The sequence below is a fragment of the Sceloporus undulatus genome, chromosome 2 (genome assembly GCF_019175285.1).
Source record: "Sceloporus undulatus isolate JIND9_A2432 ecotype Alabama chromosome 2, SceUnd_v1.1, whole genome shotgun sequence".
Classification (NCBI taxonomy): domain Eukaryota; kingdom Metazoa; phylum Chordata; class Lepidosauria; order Squamata; family Phrynosomatidae; genus Sceloporus; species Sceloporus undulatus.
The window spans coordinates 303,743,428-303,767,181 of NC_056523.1; the positions used below are offsets into that span (position 1 = coordinate 303,743,428).

The 23,754-nt window shown below is 38.6% G+C and overlaps 1 protein-coding gene across 1 annotated transcript in view; it reads right to left on the reverse strand.

The window, feature by feature from the left end:
• Positions 1-2,599: 2,599 nt before the first annotated feature.
• Positions 2,600-23,754, reverse strand: part of PARP8 (poly(ADP-ribose) polymerase family member 8) — a 256,876-nt gene continuing 235,721 nt past the window's right edge. Inside the window, exons 16-26 of the mRNA XM_042454520.1 lie at positions 20,715-20,840; positions 20,247-20,312; positions 18,637-18,704; positions 16,121-16,169; positions 15,211-15,323; positions 14,934-15,006; positions 11,741-11,810; positions 10,302-10,378; positions 8,472-8,541; positions 6,190-6,274; positions 2,600-3,002 (exon numbers count right to left, since the gene is read on the reverse strand). Coding sequence (XP_042310454.1) covers positions 2,900-3,002; positions 6,190-6,274; positions 8,472-8,541; positions 10,302-10,378; positions 11,741-11,810; positions 14,934-15,006; positions 15,211-15,323; positions 16,121-16,169; positions 18,637-18,704; positions 20,247-20,312; positions 20,715-20,840 — 900 coding nt within the window. The 3' untranslated portion in view covers positions 2,600-2,899. The remainder of the gene's footprint in view (positions 3,003-6,189; positions 6,275-8,471; positions 8,542-10,301; positions 10,379-11,740; positions 11,811-14,933; positions 15,007-15,210; positions 15,324-16,120; positions 16,170-18,636; positions 18,705-20,246; positions 20,313-20,714; positions 20,841-23,754) is intronic.

A 23,754-nucleotide genomic window follows, 5' to 3' on the forward strand; every position in this document is an offset into this window, starting at 1 on the left:
TTTCTTCTGCCCAATCTGTGTATAACAAGGACAGAAAATGTGTGCCCTACACATGCTGCTGGACTGCAGTTCCCATCATTCCTCACCCATGGCTGTGCTGATGGAAGCTGCAGCACCTTTGCCTATTCATGTTCTATAACAAGGGACATCCATGTGGAAGGATGTATCTGGGATCTCTTCTAGACAAATACTTATTCAAGCGGCCATGATACAAAAGAGAAATCAATGGATGAGAGGGTTTGGTGCTTAATCTGTTACAGCAGCAATGCTGTGTTCATGTTGCTAGTTCTTAGTTCAGGATAAGAACGGTCAAAAATGCTTTAAAAAAGGACAAAAAATTGGAAGTGGCCAGATGTCCACTTTTCTTCTTGAAAAACAGTTTTCCCCATTCTGTTAAACAATACAGAGGAGCAAACAGGAAGTGACATTCAGGTTATTTCCTGTTGTTAAAAAAAAACTTTCCTGAATGTAAAATAGCTCAGCTGCAAAAACACAATAACTTGCCTTGAAACTCCACTAGAAATCATTTGAGGTTAGGTGAAAATTGTAAAAAAAAAAAATTCTTTGAACCCAGGGAGGCCCTAAGGGGCCACGTGTAGCCCATGGGCTGCACTTTGCCATTCCTACAACAGGAAGCATTTGGAAGAGGTGATTTATCCCCTTTTTTTAACCTCAGAAAAAGGATGATCCAGGAAATCTAGAAGGGCTGGAGTCTGCCCACCTCTGTGGTAGGTCCTATGGACAATGAGAAATCATGATGGGGTATCAGATGAGACAACATGCCTGCCATTTGGAGCCGATGTTTAATTGTTATGAAGATTAGTCATCTGTAATAAAGGTGCTTCAGTACCAGAACATGAACTGCTATATTTTATGCAGCTATCAATTCCCATGAATGTCCCAGTCAACTGAGCACTACATGGCCCCGTTTGTTCTGCTGAATAGGATTTAGTCTATCATCTAGGAGATCACATAACCTTTAAACAAGTTAAATTAAGCCTAGAAGAAAAAAAATAATTTGACAATTTCTCATGAGGGAATGTGCTATAGCAAGCTTCCAGGCTAATTATCATATAGTTAATCAGATGAAATGGATTCCATTAGGCATTCCTCACTAATTAGGTGCTAGTACTATTAGGAGACATTAATATTGCTGTTGCCCATATTTGCTGAATTCTCGTTCTGATTATTTATACTAGGAAATGATTTTTTTTCAGAGTTTGTATTTCATCAAAAAGAACGATACAGAGGTGAATTCCCTGATGATTTAATTGCTATTAGCAATGCAGAATACAATATAATAACAATCTTGAACTGGACTGAGAATAGATGCTTAGCATCTTCTAGAATTGGTCCCTAGGCATGTCATGATTTCATGTTACTGGATCCAACAAACTCATTTTGTAATATTGAATAAGATGTGCACCAATTTTCATTGTCCAGAAGTGTAGGAAATATATGTAGAGGGTCGAGGCACAAGTTTGGGCCCACTTGGCACATAGAGTTTTCACTGTGAATCAAGTTCTATGTAAGCAAGCCCCATTCATGCTACCTATCTGGCAATGGATGAAAAAAAAAAAAAATGGATGAATGCATCTTCCCTGTAGAATCTCCAGTTCACATTAAAAGTCTATGCACAATGTAAGAATGTACATGAACAAAATGTTAAGGTATACCCTGCTATGTATACAAAGTATATGTTGTGTGTGAACCAACTCTACAGATTTGATAGATGTGGGTGATTCTTTTCCAGATTTCACAGATCAACATGAAATGGTAGATTCAAAAGTATACTTCTATTATGCACAAAGAAAGAAAAAACATAAAGAGGGAGGGAGAGGAGAAAATGGTATCGTTTTCTGAGAAACACTGCAACTGAACCACATTTAGGAACTCCTGAAAAGAAATATACCGCTTCAGTCTCATGACTCTTGCCACATAACTCCAGAAGGAACCAAAGAAGGTGACTGGATTTTCAAAGCAGTGACAATATAGTGTTCCACCTATGATCATTTGATGATTTCCTAAAGACAACATTGATAGTTCAGGCATTCATTATCTGCTGAATAAATGCCAAATTGAATTCTTGTTAAAAAAAAAGTATCTGTTACTTCATATACTTGTCTTTAAAGAATGAAAAAACAACAACAAACACTCGGATGCATTGGCTGAATCCACCAGGAACTTTTCTTCCCAAAATTATAACTAAAAGAATGAAAGTTGCGCAAGACCAAATTTATGCTCTTATGGGCAGTTATTGGTAAAATAATTGTTTTTATGTTGGCAAGTATGTTGGTACAACAAAAAAGTTTTCTTTCTTTAACATTTTGAATCCTGTACATGGTTTGTATATAGCAGAATAAATATATTACAGCTAACGTTTCCATCTTACTTATTACATTTGGGGTAATGAATTTCTATAGCATGTTAAAATGTGAATATTCTACTTATTGCAAAATATCCTGTACTATGTTTCCACTTTGTTTTTAAAAAATGAAGACGGCTGTTTCCATTTCAGTCATCTTAAATTTAAAATACAGGTATACAGTACTAAAATTGTCCAATTCAAGTCTTTAATATAAAAATATCAGCACAAAACTCCTTTTCAAATTCTGTTTATTTTGAACAAACAAAACTCTCTGTTTTACTGTCAATTTCATGGTATCAATATACTCTTCATTTCTACAGTTGCTTGTTCGCATCTCTTTTAGGTGTTCCCCCCCCCCCCCCTCTGTGATAAGAAATGCTAGGTAAGAAAAAAAGTATTCAAAGGGTTAACTTGTTCAGAATAACAATAAACTAGTTTCTTTTTTTCCTTCCAAATCTTCTTCAGTTCAAAATCCAGCTTTGAGACTGAGGAAGGCTCTCAAATCACACAAAGGAGTAAAGAGTGGTCCTTTTAACCTGTAGCAGTTTGATTACCAATGACCCGGAGGATCTCTTTGTGAATGCTTGGCTCTTGAGTGTTTATACTTGTATCACCTACTTGGCCATCTTCATAGCTAAAAAAAAGTGTACAGAAGAGAAATGCTTAATATTTTAAACCATCTACTCTTTCAGAAACAGTATGGTTATTCATTTGGGCTTAGGTGGAGAAAAGAATAATTTGTGCAATATTTTTGCTTTATGACAGGTTGCAGTCATGAGGCTAAAGAAAAACAGAGAAACAAGAAGTTCTTACAGCCCTAAGCAGTAGTCATTTTATACTTTTTCTTTTTCCCATTGCTTTCTGAAAGGAAGGCTGCAGTAGAACCTAGATGGTGTTATGGTTTAAGGGACACAGGTGTCATGAGGCTAACCAGAGGATCTATGGATTAGACACAGATTCTTTATACCACTATTACTGCTGGTTGAGGGAAGACACTACAGGTCAGGGGCTGGCTCAGTGACCCGTGATCCTCCCTGGTTGGAAAAGTGAGGTGATAATAGAGTGCCAGTCTCATGCAAGTGAGAAATGTGCTGCAGACATGCCAGTTTCCCTCCATCTGGGCAACAACAGGTTCCCTGTTACTCTTTGTGCATCTCCTGGCTCCTAGGCATCATGCCTACAACTTGATGCTCTCTAGGAACCATGCCTACTCTTGATCTGAACACCCAGTTGTCATCCAAGCTGAGAGGAATACTGTTAGGAACAAACAACAAACCAAGCTAGGTGAAAATGAATGCTCCATATTTGTGATGGGAAAGACCACTTTGGGAAAACTGAGCTGAATACCTGTGGAACACTAGGCTATAGGAGGTAGGGCTGTTCTCCTGGTGGACACAACCAGCTGGTGAAATGTTACATAGTGCACTGCTATATCCTACTGCTGAATACATTCTACAGAAATCATTATATAAAGAGCACAACTAACAAATAACTTATGAGGCTGAATTCCCTGACCTTACAATAATCAAATTTGCAAGGTTGAGCCACTAGTGGTCACAGCAATCGTACATGCACTAAAACAGTGGGGGTTTGCACTTTCAGTCTTGATGTCAATTAGTTTTCTGAGGTACTCATACTGCAAAGGATACTCAGATTGACCGTGCAGCCCTTTTAACAGGTTATTGGTCATGGCTGGGGATGTGCTCCTACCACTTGTCAACCCAGGGCAGAGGTAGACAAAATATGGTCCATGAGCTTCATGCAGTCTTCAAGAGAATAGAACAGGGATGACTCATTTCAAGAGTCATTTAAACTGGAAGTGATGAGATAAGAATGACCTTCAGTCAAACAATCAAAACTGAAGGTCATTCTTATCTCATCACTTTCAGTTTTAATTGTTTTAGGAGGTTACGTTTGGACTGTGTGAGGCCCACACAGAGTTCTGGAGTTGAAAAATGGCACCCTGGGCATTCTGAAATGAACCATCCTTGCCCTATAAGAGTAATTTTATGGCACATTCAATATTCACCTATGGTTGGATGTTGCACAAAAATATGCAGTAATTACCAGCTTGGGTAAAACATAGATGTACAATTGTGTTGAGGTAACACATACCCACCAGTCAGCACCATCACACAAAACTGAAACCAGAAGTAACAGGACATTATTTCTGTTTTTCTTTTCAGCTGATACTCAGGATGAGGGGGTGTTTTTAAAAGTCTTTGGGGATTTGGGTAGTAGAATAATCAGAACTGCTGTGGTTTCCAGCAGTTTTGATTTGGCACCACTGTTGGGCAAAATAGATCTTATTTTTAAAAACAAAAATGGAGATTGAAATTTAGAGGATGTTCTAAGGAGTTCCGGAGGCCACAAAGAAATGGTTTGGATAAATAAATAAATAAATAATAAAATATTTATTTATATCCCGCCTTTCCGCAGATCAAGGCGGCTTACAGTATAAAATGCAACAGTACAATAAAACCAACAAGGAAATTACAGTTAAAATAACAAGCACAGATTAAAATAACAATGTCCAGCTAGCTCGAGATAACAAAACAATAATGGGGGGGGGGGGGGAGGGGAGGAAGCATCGAGGACAGTTAGGGGAAAGCCTGTTGGAATAAAAAGGTTTTTAACCCCTTTTTAAACTGGTCAAGGGAGGCGGCCGAGCGGAGCTCGCCGGGAAGCGAGTTCCAGAGCTGCGGGGCCGAGATGGAAAAGGCCCTCTGCATTGTTATAACATATTTCGCATCTGGAACTCTCAGTAATTGCTTCCCGGCAGATCTGAGTGTGCGGGGCGGATTGTATGGAGAGAGGCGGATAGCCATATGTGCTCCACAGGCCACACTTCCCCACTCTTGAAATAAAGAATCCCTGAGAGGCAGATGAGTGGTTGCTTGGGTGAGTAGTCCCCAGAATACAGCCTACTGTAAAGCTTTATGTTGGTGTGGGCAGCCTGTGCCCCTCCACCTGCTGTTGGACTGCAACTTACTTCATTCCATCATCACTGGCTATGTTGGTTAGCACTGCAGTCCATCAACATCTGGAGGCAAAGAAGTTGCCTACCCCCTTTTTAAATGAAACCAAAAGCAAAGGGGAGAAAGGAAATTTCCCAACATTAGTAGAATGTGGAGCTAGAAGAGGAAAAACTACAGCAGCCAGTTCAGTAGGAAGCAAAACAGAAACTTTATCGAATATCATTTTTGTCTTGCTATTTAATTTTGTTGGGATATAGAGTCACAAAGAAAATGTACAATGGGGGTTTTAGTAGTAACCAGGCATTAAAGGGTTACTCTGAGCCATAATGATTAGGCATTTAAACAGGAAGTGACATCAAAAAGATAGTCACCAAGTTCTGTAAAGTACTATAGGATGCCACCCGTCTGAAAAGCCACTCAGGAGGGTGGCTGGATCCTTTGTGGCACCAGAGGGAGAGGCAAAGCCTAGTGGGCCTCACAGAGCCTTTCTTAGATAGTGATGAGCATTTTACTTCAGAGAGGGTTGTTACTAGTGTGGATGGTGGATGGTGTCGATGTATATATTGTTGTACACAGTGGAACTTCTAAGAATAAAAGCCTTATCTGAGAGGTTTACAGTATCTCTTTGCTCATTAAGAAAGGGAGAGGTGTTTTTCCAGCTCACAAGCTGCTGATTACAGTCACGAAGGTGGAAAATCTGGTGCCAAACACTGACGTGTTGCCTCACGTGCTGCACAACATCAAAAGTGTTTTAATAAATTTTATGTCCTTTAAAAAAAAAAGTTTTGAAATTTAACAGACCACCTAAGAAAAGCATATAGTTGAAAAGTCCTCTGTACTTACACAAAGAAGAATCTTGTACACACATGATCAGTGTTGGGAACTACCCATATCTCCCCATGTTTGTGCAGATCAGGTGAAGTTATCACTATAAAGAAAACATACATAGCTAAATCATACATGATTAGTGATGTGATAAACAGTTAATCTTTTAGAGATGAAAAGTGTATTCTTATTGAACAACTGAAAAACACCAGCAGGAAGTAAGGATCCACTGCATGCCACTTTGATCAGAACTTGATGATTTGCTGTCAAGATTCTTCAAGAGATTCTGCTATTTGGTGTTGAGTTAGTCACATATTCAAGAGAAATATAACATGAAGAAAGTGAACAGTTTTATCAGACAGAAAACACTGACAGAAATTATTGATGATTTTTTCTCCACTTCTGCATCTCTAACTTTGTTTTTTTTAAAGAAAAAGAAGGGTGGTGTACAAGAATATTGATTACATTTTAAGTGGAAATTATGACCAATAAAATATTTTTGGACTGAAAATCCCATTTGACCCTAGCTAGCCTTGTCAGTGGTGGAAGATGATGTGACTTGTAGTCCAACAACACCTAGAAGGCCACATATTTCCTATGCCTGCCAAAAAGGTTAAGAAAAGCAGTGTATAAATTAAGTCTAATGCAATCTAAATCTAATCTAATGACTGGTCTACAGCAACCTAACCAAATTATTCACCACTAGCCTTATACCTTTAAGAGGGTGCAGTGGCTTTTCAAAGAGAAGGCTGATCTCATACTACATAAGAATCTCCTGGGAACCGCACCCACCCCAAATATTCAGATGGACTGATCTTGTTCCTTTTCGGTAAATATTTGTAAGGCCTTGAAGGAATGAGAAAAAGGATGAAAGGATGGGAAAGGACATTATGTCAGGTCCTTTGGATGTGTCAAAGTACAGTTGTCTCTCTGTATCCATGGATCCTTTATCCACAGATTCAAAAGTCCACAGCTTCAAAATATATATTTTTTTAAGTCTTAATTCCAAAAAGCAAACCTTGATTTTGCCATTTTATATACAGGACTTCGTTTTATTATGCCACTGTATTTAATGGGGCTTGAGCATCCATGGATTTTTAGTATCCACAGAGGGCCCTGGAACTGAACTGCAGCAAATACCAAGGATCCATTTTATTAGGGTAGCAGAGCAGGAAACAAAGTTAGGAAGGTTACTTCTGCTTTATGAATTGTTAACTTCCTACAGTTTTATCCTCTTGCTTCTGGAGAGTATGATCTTATCTTCAAGCATCCACTAGTCATGAACTGTGAAATCCTACACGTTACTATTAAAAGTACTAATGTATGTTTGTTTTTGGCTTTATGTTGACTTTTATCATGATTCTGTGATATTTAGTTTGTGTAAAAATTGTACAGCAACTAAAGAAATTTAGGCGTGGGACAGACTGCTTGAAAAGGGTGGCCTGCCGGTGGCCTAATTTCTCCTGGACAGAAGCCGCAGCCTCCAAACTGCCTGGGTTCCCTATGGTGGAAAAAGAACCTGGAAAAACTGGGTTCTTTTTGAGCCACAGGGGTGGTATAACAAGTGTGCCACTGGCACGCTTGTTATGTAAGCGCCTCACGGCAACTTGAAGACGCCACATGGCAGTTACATAACAATGGTGGCGCCTGTTTACACAGGGCGCTGCCATTGTTATGCCGTCCACACGTAATAGAGTTAGGGACCATGGGGTTGCCGGTATGCCACTTGTTTGTGGTATATACTGTGCCATAGTCTATTTAGGTGTTTAAAAGTTGATGTAATTCAGTGATACTGTAGACTGGGGTGGACAACTATGAAGCATGTAAGAGAAGCACAGATGACAAATCAGTGAGTTGTCACACTTTCATTTCTTTGCTTTGCCACAGCACCATACTCATGTCAATGGGTTTCTATGCAGGTGTGAAGATACACATCTTCCATGCTAAGCCAAATGGTCTTGGGTTCTGTTTACTCCCGTTTTTAGCCCCAGAGTGTGGCTTGGGTTCAGTTTCCGCCCACTTTGGAGGTGTGCGTCATCTAAACACCCTGCCTTCAAAGAGATTGGAAACCACTTTATTTGACCTGTCTGTTTCACCACAGAGTTTCTCATCACCTGAAAAATACATTGTTAACCACTAAAAAAACATATTAGTATATTATTTCCATCCTTAGTTATCAAGGAACAGGGAGGGGATGGAGAGTGTGAAACCCCTGAAGCATTTGCAGCTACCTATCTCTGGTTCTGTTATTGTATTCTAATTATGCAAATAAAATCTGTTTTTATTTGATTTCAGCTTACCTTCACATAAGGCTATGCATTTTAAATTTCGGCTTTGCAAAAACTGAGACTGCTGCCCTTTTTTCTGTGACTGTGAAAGAAATGAAACATTGGAAGAATGTGGTATATGAAAATTCAACTAAATAATAACTATATAGTAATACTACATCCTGAAAAATATAAAGACAGTTTTAAAAAAGTTATCTCCAATTGATTAATAGGTCTAGACAATGTTGTCTTGCAGGAAACATAAATACAATGTCTGTTCTAAAAGCTATAACATTCTTCACAGTATTGTATATTCATGGTGCAGTACCAGGTGCTATCTCCTGGCATTAGGAAGGCTGAATTATTTTTCCAAAAGCATGGGAAACTACCTTATTCTGAGTCAAACACCTGGTCTAGCTAGCCCAATACAAGTGGCTCTGACTGGCAGTGGCTCTCCAAGTTTTCAGGGAGGATTCTTTTCTTGCCCAAATTGGGGATCCCTGATATTGCCTTCTAGTTTTCAATCCAGCAAGCCAGAATTGGTTTAGTTTCAAATTGCAGAGATCAGGCATACTGAGGAGGGGAATGGTGGGAATTTCCTCACAAGAAGCATGCACTTTCTGACAGATTAGTGAAAATGTCCAGATTAAGGCAATATCTCTGACAATGTAAATGTTAAGTTTTACAAATGTCTTTTCTTGCTGACCAAGATCAAGATTCTGTTTGAGTGCTGGCAGAACATAAATTTCTGCCAGCATGCATCTGTTTGGTTTCAGCTGTGAGAATGTGCAATGTAGCTTGAAAGCACCAGAGTGCACTTCCATGGTCAGTCAGTGACCAGAGGTGGGGAGCTGCTGGGCACCATCCAGCTGCATCTGTGAAACCATGAAAAAAGAACAGCCATCAGCATCCAGGACCTCAATACTGGTGGGTGATGGCTGCTCTTCTTTTTCTATCAGTGCAACTGCAACTCCCTCCTCTCTAGGTGTCTAATTGGCCCTATGATACCACCTTGACATTGTCTAGCTGCATGAATGGTACAGAGAGTTACTTGGACAAGGAGATAATGGATACTTTCTTACACAATGACTGAAATACGGTTGGCCTGCCATATTGATGGGGGTTTGGTTCCAACCCACACACCCCTCAGATGCCAAATACCGTGGAACGTCAAGTCCCTTTAACCTTCAATGGAGGTCAACATGCACATGGCCGCATCAATGTGGCTGTATGCACGCTCACCACTGATGATAATGGGGCAGGGCCATCCATGGATGCTCCAATCTATGGATGGCTAGCCTGGTGATATAGAGGGCTGACTGTAATAGATATGCTAATGTTTGTGGGAGGTTCTGTAAGCATGTGTCACCATCAGGATTCCAGCTCAAGTATCCAGTATTTGAATTATTGTTAGGCCAACCATCTAGAGCTACATGAATGGGATTTTCAGTTCTATCTCTTATTTAAGAATGCACTCCTTGATAGAAATGGACTACAAAATCAACACATAACTTTTGGTGGGAAAACAATAGTCCAGCAGGTTATAATAATTAGATATGCATTGACTTCAATCCAATCATTAGTCCCAACTAGCATAGGTGATCAAATGAATGTGAGCTTGATAAATCATCACCTTTGTATATTCTACTCATTCAGTATTTTTACTCTAGTTGAGCTTAACAATAGCATTTTGGTCACTGGATATGGTGATGTCAGTTGCAATATGTTGCCCTTCTGAATCTGTGCTTTCTTATGTGTCCCAAAGTGCTCCGGGGATAAATAAACCTCACATCTAGGACCTGCCTTGAGATAGCAGGACTATTAAAAAAAAGGCTTTCAGAAATGCTTCATATATTTCTTTACCTGTAACACATTGCTGTTTTTACTGCCTGAAGCAGGCTCATCCTTAGCTGACACCTTCTGCTGCTTCTTGTTCATCCCTAAAGACATTAGATTTACATCAGATATGCTGGTGCGTAAAATGTCAGATGTTCCACTTCATATTCTTGGAGAGTGCAAGCAGATATGGATGTCATTGCTGATTCTCCTTTCCAGCAGCCTAGAATCCCTGGCAAGTTAGCACATTTTTGTTCTGCCATCCAAAATGATACTATCTCACCATATTCGGAAATGCATCACTACTGCCCACAAAACTCTGTGCTGTGCCATGTGCTAAAATCAGTTTAGGAATGAGCTGAAACTCTTGTGTACTTTGCCTTAACCGCACATCAACTGGGGCCTTCTGTGGAATAATGTTTATGTACTGTATCATTGCATCTAGTGCAGATCTGCAACCAACTCCAACTCAAAAGCAAAGATTAATACAAATGTGTGCTTACTACAAGTGTAATGCTTTGGGATTTCACACCAGCCAGTTTCCCTTTGGAAACATAGAAGTTAGCTGTATTGGAAAAACAGTTTGAAAGGAGGCCTCAGGTTCTTCTGATACCAGAAAATGCTGTTCTTATGGCCTTGGTGAGAGCAAAGCTGTTTGAGACAAAATGAAGAAGGAGAGGTGAAAGATGAATAAGGCATGGTCAAGCTGACTGGCAAATGTTGAAATTTGCATTCTGCCTTAAAAGATGATTGGGGAAAAAACTATGGAGGATGGAAAATGGCTATAAGTCATGGCAGATATATATTCTCTTCAGGATCAGAAGTATATGTGACTGTGTATATCAGTTGCTGAGGAGAATAAGTGGGCCAGGGTGTTGCTGAGCTCACGTTTGTAGATTTCCCATAGGCAAATATTTGGCACCATGTGATGGAGTGCTGAACTAAATAGGCCTTTGGTTTGACCCAGCTTGACTTTCCATATGTTCTTAAAAATGTTCAATTCACACATCCTTGGCATACTTTTAAGGCAAATAGTCATCAAGGACCATTGATTTGGAGTTTGGAGGCTCAGTGGTGTTTCCTATCTGTTGTTGTCAGGGCATTTGCACTGAGGGGTTGCACTAGTCTTTTACCTGTATGTTCTGCTAGTTGAAGATCTCCTTATCTTAACAGATGTGAACAAATTAACAATCTATCTTTTCCCTTCATTCTTATTTCTGTATGTGTATGTGTGCATGAGGTGTAGTTATGAATAGATGACTTTCACTTTCACTCCCATTAAATTTCCTTCCTTTCCTTATAAATGTCTCTATTCTGTCAACCTCTGTAAGATGTATACAAGGACAGGTACTGCTGTTCTGGATACAGTATGAAAAAGCACAATGTCACCACATTATTCAACAGGAATTGCTTTTAAAACTCCCATGCCATGTCCCCCAAAATGTAGAGTGATTTATAAATATCACCTGAGTAACCAAAAGATATGCTTGACAATGGACTAAGATAGATCCCACTTCCAAACATTGCACCATGAAGCTGAAAGAGAAAAACAAAAATGCAACTGTTAATTGGCCACATAACCCAGTCCCATCCCAAATTTGATTTTATACATCTTTCATCAGTGCATGTAAAGCTTCCTGTATAATGTGTATACTAGATGGGATCTTTTCACACTACACAATTACAGTACTATGATTCAACTCATGATGTATCCTATGGAATCTAGGGCTGTAATTATTCACTGAGTTTCTTCTCATAGAAAGCAACACATAATTTTAGAAATTTTATTCCCATTGCAATAAAGTCTTTGAAAACCACACAGTTTTCAAAGATTATTCGCAATTTAGGAATTATTCTGCACAAAATTTGCATGTGATTGTTTTGTAGAGAAAACAGCATTTTCTGCACTACATTTTCTGTACACAAAACAACATTTCTATGCAGTTTCCTCCACCGAATGTTGTTTTCTACTCAGAATAAACCCCAACTACAGCATTCTGTGTTAGAAATCATATTTCTGCATAGTAATATTTTCTACACAGAGAATGCTATTTTGTGTTTAGAAAATGTTTTCTGTGCAAATAACTATGTGCAAATTTTACTTACAATAAGTCCTGAAGTGCAAAGATTCTTGCCATCAGGATTTTTCAACACTCAAAAAATATGTTTTTTGAAATTTTTTGGAATATATTCTAGTGGAAACCTGAGGTCTGTAGTCTGGTGAGGCACTAGAGCATTCTGGTTGAGAATTCTAAGTGCCTCTCTCTATACTGATAATCCCAGGATTCCACAGGACAGAACCATGGCAGTTAAAGTGGAATCACAGGGCTATATTGTATAGTGTGACAAGGTCTTGGGTTCTCCCCATGAGATGCTTTATACACTGTTACATCAGGATTAATTCTGATTGATATTTTTCAAAGTACAGTATCCTCTTCTTTTAAAGTTATTTATATAGAGGCATAAATTGTGTGTTGTTTCACTGTTATGTTTGAACATTGTCTTCAGCATTTCCTTCTCATGTCAGATAAGGCATGCTGTGATAAAGTAGAGGGCCTCCTTCTTGGTGGCACCTTTATTATTCAGCAGAGAACCTCACCTGGGGCATATTTGGTTGTCTTTTTGGTCAAGGTGAAAACTTGTTTACTTTATGAGACCCAAGACACTGACAGGTCAAAATTATTATTCTCAGTCTTCACAAATGATAATGAACATTTAAAAATAAAGAGCTCACAGATATGCTGTTGATAGCTGCAAGATAATTACATGTTTTTGGAAAACTGCAAAATATTTATGTATGGCCAATTGATAATGAAGAGTTTGGCATGTAGATTTAATAGAAAAGTTAACATTCACTGTTAAATCAATAAGAGAAAACAGGACAGATGACAAATGGTGGACAATATGGTACTCATTTATTCAGTATGTAAATGCAAATATAGAAATAACATCAGACCAAGCCACTCATATTATGCAAGCTATCTTTGAAACTGTTTTATCTAGAGAAGTAATAAGATTTTAAAAAGATAATAAAAATGAGCTGTATAGATACACTAGATATATAAAATTAAAACCATAATATTTCTGTTCCCTATTTTTTGTTGTCTGGTTTGTTTTTGCAAGGTTGTAATTTATTGTTCATTGTTATTGTTCTTTTTGGATTAGTATAAAATGAAATGAAATATATTTTTTTTTAAAAAAGTAAGGCCTTTTTAGTTTATCTGTATTGTTTTATACAGGTTTTACCTGCTGACTTCTGTTTTTATTATTGTTTTGTTATATATTAAACTGTGCATTTTATTGTTTCATTTGCAGAGACATCAGAAGTATTTATATTGAATGGTATCATATACATTCCCAAAATAAATTGATGATGATGATATCAATGATGATGATGATCATGCTGAAGGTAGCTTGAAATCCCAGCCCCTGAGCAGATGGATCAGGAAAGCATGAGCTTGGCCTGTGCTTTCCAGGACTGGATGCTAACCTGGGTGGGCTCCTGGGCCACTTTGGGGAAATGGGTGAGTGTTTACATGGCAAAGCCCACACCAGCTCAGGGACCCACTACCAGTGTGTACTCCTTACCTTCCTTTTGTGTCTCCAGTAGTGAGTGGATTCCCATTGCTGCATCTGATGCAAAAATGGGGTGCCTGGTCATATGAGTGTAGCCAGGTGCCCCGTTTCCATATTTGGCATAGCAAGGGGGTGGGGTCTGCTCACTAGCAGAGATGCAAGAGGAAGGTAAAGAGTGTGTGGGACATTTAAACAGCTGTAATTTACCATGGAGTTTCTGAGAAACTCTTCAGCAAACCAGGGGTCAAATTGACCCTGTGTTAAGGGCTATTTATTCCAAGGGTGGTCCAGATCCACAGGATCTATGTCCTGTGCTCGAATCCAGCCCATTCCTGGCTCAATAGTCTGGGAGTCTATTAGGGACCATAAAAGTTGAGTCCAAGTGCTAAATGCAGCCTGCAGGCCACACTACACCTACTCCTGCATTAAGATGGCAAACATAGGATCCAAGCTAATTACACCTCCTCCTTGAGAATGTTATTTTTTCAGGTTTTTTTTTTTTTTTGGGAGACAGGTATTCAATAAAAGCAGGGGAAGATTGGGCAAAGTCTAAACTTTTGGGCTGCATTCTGGGCACCCTAGAGGTCATATAGTCGTTGCAGAATTTGGCCAAATGTTCTGTAGGGTGGTATGGAGGCATTTTTGTCATATTTTGGAGAGTCCTTGGGCCATTTCAGGCCTAGGAGAGAACTTTTTAAAAAATATCAGGTTGTCACTTATGCTGATTTTTTGTTGTTTAAGAAAGGCCTCTCCTGGAACTATAATGTCGGGATAAAAACTTGGTAATCATGCTCCTCATATCCACTAAAGGGTGTTTGGAGGCATTTTGGGACCAAAGAAAAATGCTTTTTGTGTGTGTGTGTGTGGGGGGGGGGGTACAGTGGGTGGGTGCAACACTCCAAAATCTTCCAGGAGACTAATGTGGTTCGCTAGACTCCCACAGGTGCTCACTACCGTATTAAACCATGGATCAGGGTGTCTACATCATACCTAAAAGACTCATGACCAAATCAGTCTTTGACATGAACACATTTGGACACCTTTTTTTTTTTTTTTTTGCTTTCTAATGTCTGCTTCTTTTACCTGCAGTCTTGTGTTGGAAGCAACTACTAGGCCATTCCTCAGGATTGAGTGCCAATTTTCAATGTGTGACCCACTTCAAAACAAAACAGAGAGAGGAAAATAAGTGGTGTTGTAAAGTAAACACAGTGAAATTAGCACATTCTTAAAAAAACATGCAAAGGAAGCATCTCAGTTTTAGAATATTTGTATGAATGTTGTTTATTTTTAAAATAATCTATTGCTTAGCTGGCGAGACCAAGATTTGTTCATATTTTTAGTATTATTTTTCAGTACTCACTGAAATGCAAAGGTACTTCCATAGAGATTTTTAGCAGCTCTGAAATTGGATTCTTTGGCTGGTGGACTGCTGAGGAGAAGAAACTGATGTGGTGTGTGCATAAACTTCAATTGCTGTAAAAGAACAACAACAAACAGTTAAACAGACTGCAAAGACAGACTGAAAATTTCATAAATTTTAAGCAAACTCCTTGGCATGTTAGAAATGAGGTAACAAGAATTTAAATGAAAGTATAAAATGGAAGTTTTGTGGATGAGATCATCTTCTTTGAGGAAAGTGTTAGACTTCCAGGAGACTTCTCAGAGGTACTGGTTTAACCATTGTGGGAAACAAGACTAGACAGGCTTATGATTCCATCCACAACTCTTCATTGGCTCCTATGACAAATTATTCCCTTCTGACTGTAATACAAAATTATTTTCAAGATAAAATAAATGAATGCAAACTCAAACAATTTTTTCAATAAATTCAGTATTGAGTTCTTGCATGTAATCATGCCTTTTCATAAATTATAGAAACCCATTCCATAGCTTGGTCATCTGAAGGTCTTATCACACATTCTTGACATTTCTCTTAATATACATGAGCAATATAGTGAGAAAAATTTACTTGATGTCAGGGAGCCCTGGTGGCACAGTGGTTAAATGCCTGTACTACAGCCACTCACAAACCACAAGGTTGTGGGTTCAATACCAGCCAGGGGTTCAGCATCGACTCAGCCTGGCTTCCTTCCAAGGTGGCTAAAATGAGTACCCAGCTTTTGGGGGCAATTAGCATACACATTGTAAACTGCTTAGGGAGTGCTTAAGTGCACTGATAACTGGTATAGAAATGTATTTGCTATTGCTATAATAAATGGTCTGTTCATTGAAATGTTATATAAGATCCTGTGGAACAACATCAGACTTACCCGATTCACAGGTAGCTTCACAATATGTGATCTATTACTTGAAATAACCCTGTAATAAATAATGCATATAAATATGTGAAATGAAACAAGCAACTATCAGGGTGTGTTTTCTTCAGCCCTATATAAATGCAATAGCACAAGACAGTTAAAGTGGTGTCAAACTGCATTATTTCTGCAGATGCAGCCTTAGTCATCCTGTCAAGAGGTAAAAGAGATTTTAATACATATTAGTCAAATGTTATGCACAAATTTGTGACAGACTCATTGACTGTGGAAGAATGCTTTGCTAGTGAATTTATCACTATGGTTTATTTATCTGATGTGCAGGAAAGGTGTCCCATTTTTACTAGTTCTTCATGGATACTACCATGCCCACTCTGACATTTGATGACATTAATATTTTGGCAGCAAGAAGGCTATGTATGTCAATAACTGTCATACCATCCTGAACACATCCAATGTTGTCTGATTTGGAAGACTGTATCAGGTTGAACTTGTTTAATATGGGGAAGGAAGACTACCAGGTATCATCAGGTAAATCTAGAAAAAAAAATCCTGCCTAAAACAGGTTGTTAAAATGAGTACCCAGATTGTTGGGAACAATTAGCTTACACTTTGTAAACCACTTAGGGAGTACTTAAGTGCACTGATAAAGTGGTATAGAAATGTACTTGCTATTGCTATTGCTATTAACAGTCACTCTCAGCCAGAGTAGACAGTAATGGTTTAAGATGGAGTAATAGTCTGGCTCAATATAAGGCAGCTTTCAATGTCCATGCAATGGCTGCTGTCCTAATGTTCAACTTAGCCTCTATATTATTTATTTAATTTTTATGTTATTTTTAATAGCACTTTTAAACCATCCAATAACCAGGAGTTCTCTGGCTTAGTGCACAATGCATTTTAAAAATTCAAGTAGTACAGTCGTAACACCATACAGCACATATTAAACAAAGATGAAAGCGACAGTAAAGAGCAAAATCACTACAGCATGCAAAACCAAAGTAAAACCAGCAAAAATAAAAGTGTGCTAAGATCTAAAGCACTAGAAGTTATTATTAAAATGTTTGCATTGGGATTATAAACAGCCTCACTATATTCTTATGTAAAGCCCAAGTCAAGTTTATTCTGCACTAACCAACCAGGTTTTTGCATAAAATAAAAACAACCTGATCTCATATTCAAACATAATTAAGATAAAATAGTTGAACTGGTAATACAAACATACAATATAGATTTGAGATTATAACTCGTCACCAGCTATCATGGACGTTTCTCTTTCTTGGGACTAACTTGATGTACTTGGCTATTCCATAGGCTATGTAATAAGTCAGTTCCTGCTAATAAAAATCTAAGTTTTTTTGAGGGCATAGCATCTGTAATATAGACAATAAGAGGGTCAAAGTATTGAGTTCTAAAATATAAATATAAAAAGCATTCCAGAAATCATGACATAAATTCCCATCTTTTTGCAGCTATTAGGACACAAAAAATACACAAGTATTCAGTCTACTTGTGTTTGTCTTGTGTTTGTCTGTTTTCAAGTTGTTTCTGATTTATGGTGACCCCAAAGTAAACCTATTTTGTGGCATGATTTATTCAGGGAGGATTTGCTTCTGCCTACCTGAAACGCTGAGAGTAACTTGCCCGATGGGTTTCCATGGCTGAGTGGTCTTTGAGTGGATTTGAACTCTGATCTCGCAGAGACCAATGTTCAAGCCACTACACCATGCTGGTTCTCAAAGTATTTCATCTCCACTTAGTAAAAAGTGCCTTCAGGTCATATGGACAAGTAGAAGCCAAATAAGGGGGCAACTTTCCAGGGCAAATAGTAACAATCTTATATAATATTAGGAACAACCTCTCTACATAAGAATAGAACTTCTGAATGAGCATGCAGGACTTCTCACTGCACCAAAGTAGGGAACGTAGGACCTGCTAACAAAAACCAACAGCATGTGTACTTTTGGTCCTCTGTGTTCCACTAGCTTCTCATTTGTAAAAAAAGAAATTCTCAAAAAATATTTTTCATCCTAAATTTCTCCCTAGGGAATGTGGGAAGACATTTTCTCCATTATTTCCCTGTCCCCCAAGCTGGGCGGTGGGGAGGGGGAGAGTTTAGATGCAGGTTAGGCTCCCCCCATAGGAAGTGTCACAGAAATTCACCTCCTGGTCATTTCCTAGAGGTAAAAAGTCATCTCCAGGCAATAACAAAAAATGTGAAAATTGCCCCCCCCCCCCAACCAGGGCATTTAGTCATTAAAAAAAAATAGTAGTGGGGCAGGGGTTGGCCTTTCAATGTTCTCCTGGAGTGGCAAATACTTCTGAAACTTGTCCATCCCCCCAATGTACAAATGCATCTTGGCACACTGCACTCTGCCACCTCACTTGTGCACAAAGGGGAACACAACTCTGTAATCTTTTTCTTGGTGATGGCTTGTGGCCCGTGTTACCAATATCAGAACAAATAAGATTCTGCAAAATCATCTGGCATATAATCCAAGCAAGGTCTTTACCACTGCAGAAGAGGATGAGCAAGTGGGTCTTGTCTGTCCATCTGCTTCTTGATTTCTAAATAAGGTGCCTAGGAAATAATAAGTGTCAGAATTAACCAAGAGAAATTTCAAGTCCAGAGAGAAGTCAATTTTTACTAGGTGGTTTTTTAGGGTGGGGTGAGATTTTTGCTACATTAGGTCTTGTTTTTTTGTTTGTTTGTTTGTTTGTTTTTTTAAAAATCTTTTTCTCAAGAGTGGGGTTTGTTGAGCATGCTAATATGTCCCATTTTGTTACTTGGTGGTATCATTTCTGTCTTCACTGAACTTGATCTCAGTATTAGAGTGAAAGATTCAGCATCAGTGTTAAGTTATATTCTTCTGCAGGTATTCATTAGTTAAAAATGTGTTGACTAAAGCTTGTCAAGCCTTTACCATCAAAACAATTGCTCCACCAGAATCTCTCTCTCTCTCTCTCTCTCTCTCTCTCACACACACACACACACACACACACACACACAGAGAGAGACAGACACAAACACACACATGCTAATATTGATGTCTTCTTCAAATTAAATGTTTGTGTGCTTCAAATAAGGCAACAAAAAGGATCAGCCAGATTTCCTGACAAGTAGTTAGTCAGCATCTACTGCTCAAGATGGTCACTTCCATCTCCCTAATGGTAATGCTAGCCCTGGGTTTGAAGGAGTGTATCCAGAATCCCTCTTTTCCATGATATCCCCAAGTCTCCCAAATGGTACAGCAAGAGACCCTGCCAGTGAACATGGATTGTTGTTTGGGGTGGCCTAAAAGGGAGAAATCAGGCAGTGGTACTTCTAAGTAAGGTTTTGATTCATATAAAGTGCTCCCTCTCCCACATATTCAGTTTGATTATGTATATAAATGAAAGGAGACATTTTATTCTGACAGGCTGACTAACCTGGAAAAGATGTTAAATCTCAATTTGGATGTGAACCAACTTAAAATGACACTACAAAACTCAGGTTCAGTTGACTATTCTGAAGAGTTGCAATCAAACCCCCAGAAACAATCTGCTCCTCCACTTCTCTTAAATGAATAAGGTTCAGTTTGCAAAGTCATCAATAGAGCCAGGATCCAATGGGGTTGTTCTGCTGATGGAACTTCTTAAGTCAATGGAACCAGGAGGTGGCAATTCCTTCTTCCCCCTTCAATCCCTATGGGCCCTTAAATCTGCAGCAAAGGGATAAGAAACCCTCTCAGACAGGGTTTCAAATGGGCTGGGCTGGAGGGAAAAGAAAATCCTGTTGTGCTAGTGATAGCTGGCTAGTCATGATAGCGCATGCAAACTCAGGCATAAATAAAAATGAAGCAAGACATTATTGATCAATGTTCTATTCCACTGATACTGGAAGTTAAGCAGCCTGCACTGAAAATAAGAGCTCTTGGATAATTCTTGTTTATTTCTCTGGGATAATTCAAGCATTATGTTCATCAGGTTCATTTATTTTGTATTGTGGCTCATTGGATTCTCAGAGATCATTATTCTGATGGTCTTTTCTTGCATGGCTGTATTAAAGGGCTGCACAAACAATACTGCAAACTCATAAACTCCCTTACCAACAGTTAAGAAACTAAATGAGTTTTACACTTACCTGTGTCATTTCTCTTATAGAAGTAATACTATCCAGTGCTTTCATGACTCGGTCATAATTCTTCTTCTGTAGCAAAAGAAACAAATAGAATTTTCACCCTGAAACATTTCTTTGTTATTGTTGTTTTAATCAGTGCACTCACAAACAAGACATTTTTGTATGACAGTCTAATGACTGCATGTATCATAGCTATCATTTTAATATTCTACAATAGCCATCTTGTATAACTGCAAATCTTTCTATTCTCTTTGTCTATCAGAACCACTTTGTTCATATAGATAAGAAGGCTACAAATGGAAAGTTGGGATGAAGGCAGAGTTGGACTTATGCACAAGCTAAGTAAACCACTGTTTAGGGTGAGGTGGTAATCAGAACCCAAGAAGGATTTGTATTCAGAAAGAGCCTGGAAGCTTCCTCCTTTTTTGACAGATCCCCCACAAATCTTACAAAAATGCAGAACATACATACCCTGGGGTTAAAGGCCAGCATCTGAGAATCATTAGGATCAACTACAGAAGGATATGGCTCAAAAATGACAACTTTCCTGGGTGATTCTAATGCAGATCGACACATAGATACCAATAAATCTACAACCTAGAGATTAAAAACAAAATACATGCATTAAAAATATGCCCTGGGATGGGTTGCTGTTGTTATGTGTCTTCAAGTCATTTCTGACTTATGGCAGTCCTAAGGCAACCCTATCACAAGGGCTTTTTTCATGAGATTTGTTAAGAAAGGGATGTCATGGTCTCCCTCCAAGGCTGAGAGTGTGTGACTTGCTGAAGGTCACCCAGTGGGCTTTCATGGATGACCAGGGAGTTGAACCCTGGTCTCCAAAGACATAGTCCAATGCTCAAACCATTTCATGCTACTTCTCAATTGGGTGAATATACGCTGTATTTCACCAAGAACCTCAAATGGAGTGTCTACCAAGCAGGAACTAATTCCTTCTGGCTTCTTGCATAAGGTAGGAACTGCTGACGAGATCTCTACTACACTGCAGAGCCAGTGGTGTAGATAGTGATACTGCAACTATCAACTCAGGTGACAAAAATGACCAAACAGTTTCTGCTTGATTCAGCCGTATAAAGTTTCTGTTTTTGGCCTTGCTCCTCCATTTGAAAAACTACTTTTTTCAGAAAGACATTCCATTCAGAACACCCAGAATGTTCATTCAATGAAGGGGAGAGTGGCAAGTTGGATCCTTTTGCAACATGGATTCATGGAAGCCTGCATGGAGCCCTGGTGCTTACAATTCTCCCAGAACCTGGAAAAGTTAACATTTTGGACTACTACACCAAGAAATTTGAGGGAGTTTAGTGGTTAATAGTCAAACAAGTAACTTTTCCAAGCTCTGAATTCTAAGCATGGGAGTCTCTGCCTAGATAATCACAAACCAATGGGTAGCACAGTTCGTGATAATGGAAACAAAATCGCAAAAACCATAAAAAAGGTACATGTCAAGGAAGTATGCTAAATTATTTGGTCAACAGGTGGAGGAAAAACAGATAAACTTTCCAGCTTTGCTCCCATGCATGTTCATTACATGTATGATCTGGTTATGTGAATGTTACTAAGGACTCAACTGCTCTTGGACTGCCTATGCATTACTCCCTCTAATGCAGTTGTCTTTGTATCCTACAGGTATTTCAAACTATAATTCCCATTCTTTTTTGATGATTCACTTTGAAAGAGAAGTCAGCACGTGAACTCTATGACATTCCTCCTCCATCATTTAGTGAAGCTTCACCCTGATGACTATAAAAGTAGCTATAAAGTTACAGTTATAATGTACAATATAATGTACAATACAGAAGGAGTGTGGGGTTATCCTTGATTAATTTACAATAGTTAAGTACCACAGTTATCTTTGTTACTGGGAAATTCAGTGAATGACATATAATTAGTTATCAATAATGTAATACTTTTAAAGTGCTTGTTTTAGGCTTATGATAAAATCTTGAGCACTGTTTGTACCTTTCAATATACATAGCAAAACTAACTGATCAAAGTATAGATAGAAATTTAGTTTAATTTAAAATATTAGTGACTCTATATAATTAAAATTAAAAGAAAACATTTAAAAACCATTTAATTACATGATGTTAGAAAAGGTTTTAACTCAATTGCAGCTTCAAAAAATGAAAGGGATATTGTATGCCTAATATTCTGAAATTTTGAGTTGCAAACATATTTTCATTTAATGGCAGAGCATACAATGAATTATTTTATTCACAACCATCCCATCTTTCTGATAACAGTTCTGTGATTTAAAATGGTTCACTCTGGGAAAACATTAAAAGGGAGGGGCAATTTTGATTAACACATCCTTCCAGTTCCACCCACAATCCCAGATGGACTCTGAGTCACACCAAGAATAGTTCTAAAACCTTTGCATTCAGATCTCTAGAGGGAAATAAATAAAAAAAGATGGTCCTTTCAAGAAGTGTAATGAAAATAAGGAGAACAGAAACTTCATTAAAAGAAGGCAGATCTAGGCTGTTTTCTTCCTCTTCACATTGGACAAAAATGGGTAATTTAGTTGCCAGTGATATGAAGTAATACTAGTGAGTAGATAAACATAACAAATCTATTGTCAAGAAAGGTGGATTCAAATGATAGCTTATCCAATAAATTACCAAACAGCTCTAGGTCACAATGTTGAACTCCAATGGAGACCCTAACACAAAGGAGGGCCATTTTCTCAGCCCCAGGACACTTCTCCAAATGAAAAAAACAACACATATTGGTCGGTGAGTGGGGGGGGGTCTTAGAGGGTTTTTTTTTTTTAAAAAAAATTTTTATAAAAAAAAAAGTGTGGGGGGGGGGAGACATCTCCTTTTAGATGAGCAGAGAATCTGGCCTACTAGAGTAGTGATGGACAATTGTGGAAGGGGCCAAGGTATCACTTCTAATTACATAAATCAGTCACAAATCAAATATGGCCAATTTTCATGTTTGTTGGGTTTGGGTGGGGACAGGGTAAGGGGAGCTCAACTGCCATGGTTTGGAAGGTTTTCTGGCTAGTCTTGGATGATGTTTTATTGGGGGGAATCTGGTGGCTGTGAGGGTTTCTACATGGACTCTGGGAGGTGCTCAGTGCCACATGTGAACTGCAGGCTTCCCATCTCTTCCATAGCTGCATAATACTACTTTTTTTAATCCCTAAAAAAGCCTCCAAGGGCCACAAAACACAACCTATCTAATCTGATTCAGAAAGCTAGACAGGGTCAAGCTTACTGAATTCTTAAATGAGAGGTCACTAGTAATGCCAGGCATCTCCAGACAGGGCTGGGAATGAATTGCGTCTGAAACCCTGGAAAGACGATAATACTAGGTAAAAGGACTAATAATCTAATGCAGTATAAGGCAGCTTTCCAGGTTCCAGTGTTCACATTGTTGCTTCATGACCCAATCTCTACTTTAGCCCCTTCAATGAAAAAGTAACACCCCCCCCCACACACACACACTGTCAGAGAAGCCTTCCCATATATTTGAAGAATAC